This window comes from Hipposideros armiger, unplaced genomic scaffold (genome assembly GCF_001890085.2).
Source record: "Hipposideros armiger isolate ML-2016 unplaced genomic scaffold, ASM189008v1 scaffold_142, whole genome shotgun sequence".
In the NCBI taxonomy this organism is placed as follows: domain Eukaryota; kingdom Metazoa; phylum Chordata; class Mammalia; order Chiroptera; family Hipposideridae; genus Hipposideros; species Hipposideros armiger.
Window position 1 is genome coordinate 2,210,498 of NW_017731492.1, and position 3,515 is coordinate 2,214,012.

Here is a 3,515-nt window from a genome sequence, read left to right on the forward strand (position 1 = left end):
AGATCATGCATATTAACAGTGTCAGCCCCTCTTGGCCTGATTGAAAAACAGGACATCGGTCCCCACCAACCAGCAACTTTGAACATCCTTTCACGCTGACCAACCCTTTTCACGCGAGGGAGGAGTTACCTGGCTTTGGTGGGTGGGGTCCTAATAGCTCCACCCAACCTAGTGGTGTATATATGCCAGGGTCACGTCGCTGACCATGCATTTCAGACCGAACCAGTGCCCAGAGCCGTCTGCTCCAGGTGAGCCGGGAGATGGAACCATGTGAGTGTGGGAGGCGGGAGCGAAGTAAGATGGTGGCTTCCTGAGAACCTGCTTTCTTCCCAGCTGACACTTCATGCCTTAAAAGGAAATCCAAACTCTGGTTTGGCTTATTTTAAAACATGCGATTTTTAAAACACGTGTGGTTTCCTGGTCCCTCTCGGAGCCATGTCTTAAGTCATCTAAATACTCGCTAAAAATATGGATAACCAGATCTGACCATTGAGGTGTCAGAAACAGGAGAATATCTGTGTGTGATAAAGAAAAAATGAATGTCTTCAAACATCCTTCTCACAGACTAACCTGTAGCAGAAGGTTCCAGGTGAGCTGGGAGAGGGGGAGACCTAGGTGCGGGAGACAGGAATATGGTTAAGAGCCCGGCTTCCTGTGCGGCTGCTTTAGCAGGGACCAGACCGCCGCTCGCAATCGAATCCTAATTTGTATTTAGGTTATTTTAAGACACATGCTTTTATTTTGGTTCAAGCCCCTCCATGAGCCTTGTCCTAAGAACTACATCATCTAAATGCTTGCTAAAAATACAGATACCGCGATCCCAACCTGCCCTAAGGGTGACTAATGTCTGTGTGTGACAAAGCGCCCAGAGGTGCTGGTTAGGAGCCGCACCTGGAGTCCCTTCCAGGAGGTCTCGCTGAGGACTGGCTTGTGTAGAGGCGGAGAGCAGAGCGATTAGAGTTGTTGTGGGGCCGGTATCCTTGGTACTCAGACACTGAATTGATCTTAATCTAACTATCTGCCTGCAGGCTGATGCTCAGAGAATATAAGTAGCTGTCTCAAAGTCACTCCATTCCTAAGGGAACCCAGAGACCTGCCCAAGATTTTAGTTATTCAACAGCTTTATCCGGGGACTGAGGAGATAATTGGAGATAACATCATGGTGGGCGGCACCTGGAGGTTACAGTAGTGTGGGGAATTGAGATCTCCAGGGTATGTGTGTGCTTCCCAGCCTTTTCTCACATTGAGTTCCTGATGAATTGCATTCTGTACATCGTGATAATCACAGGTTTCCTACTAGCAGAGTTTTCAGAGTAAATCTAACCTGGTCCAAATCCCATCCACTTAGGTACACTGTACTACAATATATCCTGCAGTTGAGTAGATGAAAAAGGAGTAAATTCTGATAAATGACAATTAAGTTTGCAAACTTGCCACCATGTGCTTACGTTGGCAGCACTGTACAAACAGCTCGGTAAGGTTTCACAACCTTGGTATATCAGTGCCTCACAGCTGTGTTTGTGTCAACCTGTGGTGGTGTCTTGCTGAGTAGCATTCATTATCGTGTGTTTTTGTGTGCTGTCACGAGAATGTCTGAGCTTGAACAAATGTTAAATTTCTTGTTCAAATAAAAAATAAAAAAGATTACCTTGTTGGTTACACACACACACACACACAACACACACAACACACAACACACACACAACACACAACACACACACACACACACACACACACACGATAAATACTAAATAGACTTTATTACATGGAATTATATTTTCTCATCCCCAGGAACCTAAGAGTCGTGACTGCTTTCTGACCTGGAGAGTTGCTGAGCTTGGCTTAATATTCTCTGAGCTTCCAAGGGCAGCTAGTTCTCCAACTACTCTGATCGGCTGCAGGTGGACAGTGGCACTCTGGGCTCCTACCTCTGTAGCTAAGGATATTATAGGACACCAAGGGCTGCCCTTAATTGATAAAGAGAATTCAGGACAGGAAGGACAGTGGGATCTGAGGGTGCATCTGCTTCTCAGCAGAGAGATCCCGCAGAGCCCAAACTCCAGAAGAAACCCACTTCAGTCCAGTCTTTCATTCGGGGCCCAATGGAGGTCGAGGCAGCCCTGGCAGGACTCCAAGCAGAAGTCAACTGCCCCATCTGTCTGGATTATCTGAGAGACCCTGTCACCATCGAATGTGGGCACAACTTCTGTCGTTCCTGCATCCAGCAGTCCTGGGCTGATGTACGGGACAGGTTCCCTTGCCCTGTGTGCCGTCACTCGTGCCAAGAGAGGCACTTGAGGAAGAACAGCCAGCTGGGAAGGATGATTGACATCGCCAAGCTCCTGCAGATCACCAGGAGCAAGAAGAAGAGGCAGGAAGAGAGGCGCTTGTGCGAGAAGCACAACCAGGTGCTGACCCTCTTCTGTGAGGAGGACCTAGAGGTGCTGTGTCCCCTGTGCTCTCAGCCCCCTGACCACCAGGGCCACCAGGTGAGGCCCATGGAGGAGGCCGCCTATCACCACAGGCAAAGGCTCAGCAGTTACGTCGAGCCCCTGAAGAAGCAGGTGGCAGACGTTGAGAAACTGGTAGCCATGCAAGACAGAAAACTATTAGAACTGAGAGAGAAGGTGCAAAACAAGAGATGGAAATTAGCATCTGAACTTGAGCATCTGATGCGATCTATAGAACATGAGGAAGAGGCAGTGGTCTTGAGGCTGGTTGAAGAAGAGAAGGACATTCAAGAGAAACTCAGTGCAAATATAACCGCATTTTCAGACCACATTTCCACCCTCAAAGGTCTACTGAAGGAGGTGGCTGAGAGGAGTGTGATGTCAGACGTGAAATTGCTGATAGATATCAAGAGTGTCCTCCACAGGTGTGAAAGCCTGAAACCCCCAGCTGTCTATGGCATCCAGTTAAGGAGAGAAGGATGCAGCCTTCCTCCACAGTTCTCAGCTCTGCAGAAAATTATACAGAAATTTAGAGAAGAAGTTACTCTGGATCCTGAGACAGCACATCCTAATCTGCTTGTGTCTGATGATAAAAAGTCTGTGACATTTATGAGGACAAAGCAGAGGTTTCTTAGGAATCCAAAGAGATTTACGGTCGATCCAGTTGTCCTGGGTTCTGAAGGGTTCGACTGTGGCCGACATTACTGGGAGGTCCAGGTGGATGACAAGCCCCAGTGGGCTGTGGGGGTTTGTAAAGATTCCCTTTCCCGGAAAAGGAAGCAGCCCCTGTCAGGGCACAACAGATGCTGGGTGATTCAGCTGCAGAACGGTGACTATGTGGCACAAGCGTGTGTTCCTGTCACTCTTGTGCTGAAGGAAAAGCCCAGAGGCGTTGGCATTTACCTGGACTATGAGTTGGGTCAGATTTCATTTTACAGTTTGAATGACAGGTCTCACATCCATTCTTTCACGGATACATTTTCCGAAGTACTAAAGCCTTACTTCTGCATCGGAAATGATCCTAAACCTCTTACAATCTGTGCCATAAGAGATTATGAAAAATGA

The 3,515-nt window shown here is 47.9% G+C and overlaps 1 protein-coding gene across 1 annotated transcript; it reads left to right on the forward strand.

The window, feature by feature from the left end:
• The first annotated feature begins 2,102 nt into the window (after positions 1-2,102).
• LOC109386944 (putative tripartite motif-containing protein 75) lies at positions 2,103-3,515 on the forward strand. The gene has a single exon (XM_019650572.1). The coding sequence runs from the start codon at positions 2,103-2,105 to the stop codon at positions 3,513-3,515; it is 1,413 nt and encodes a 470-aa protein (XP_019506117.1).

What these genes read in the sequence shown, in the direction of transcription:
- LOC109386944 (XM_019650572.1), top strand. Translation starts at nt 2,103, where the DNA reads ATGGAGGTCGAGGCAGCCCTGGCAGGACTCCAAGCAGAAGTCAACTGC.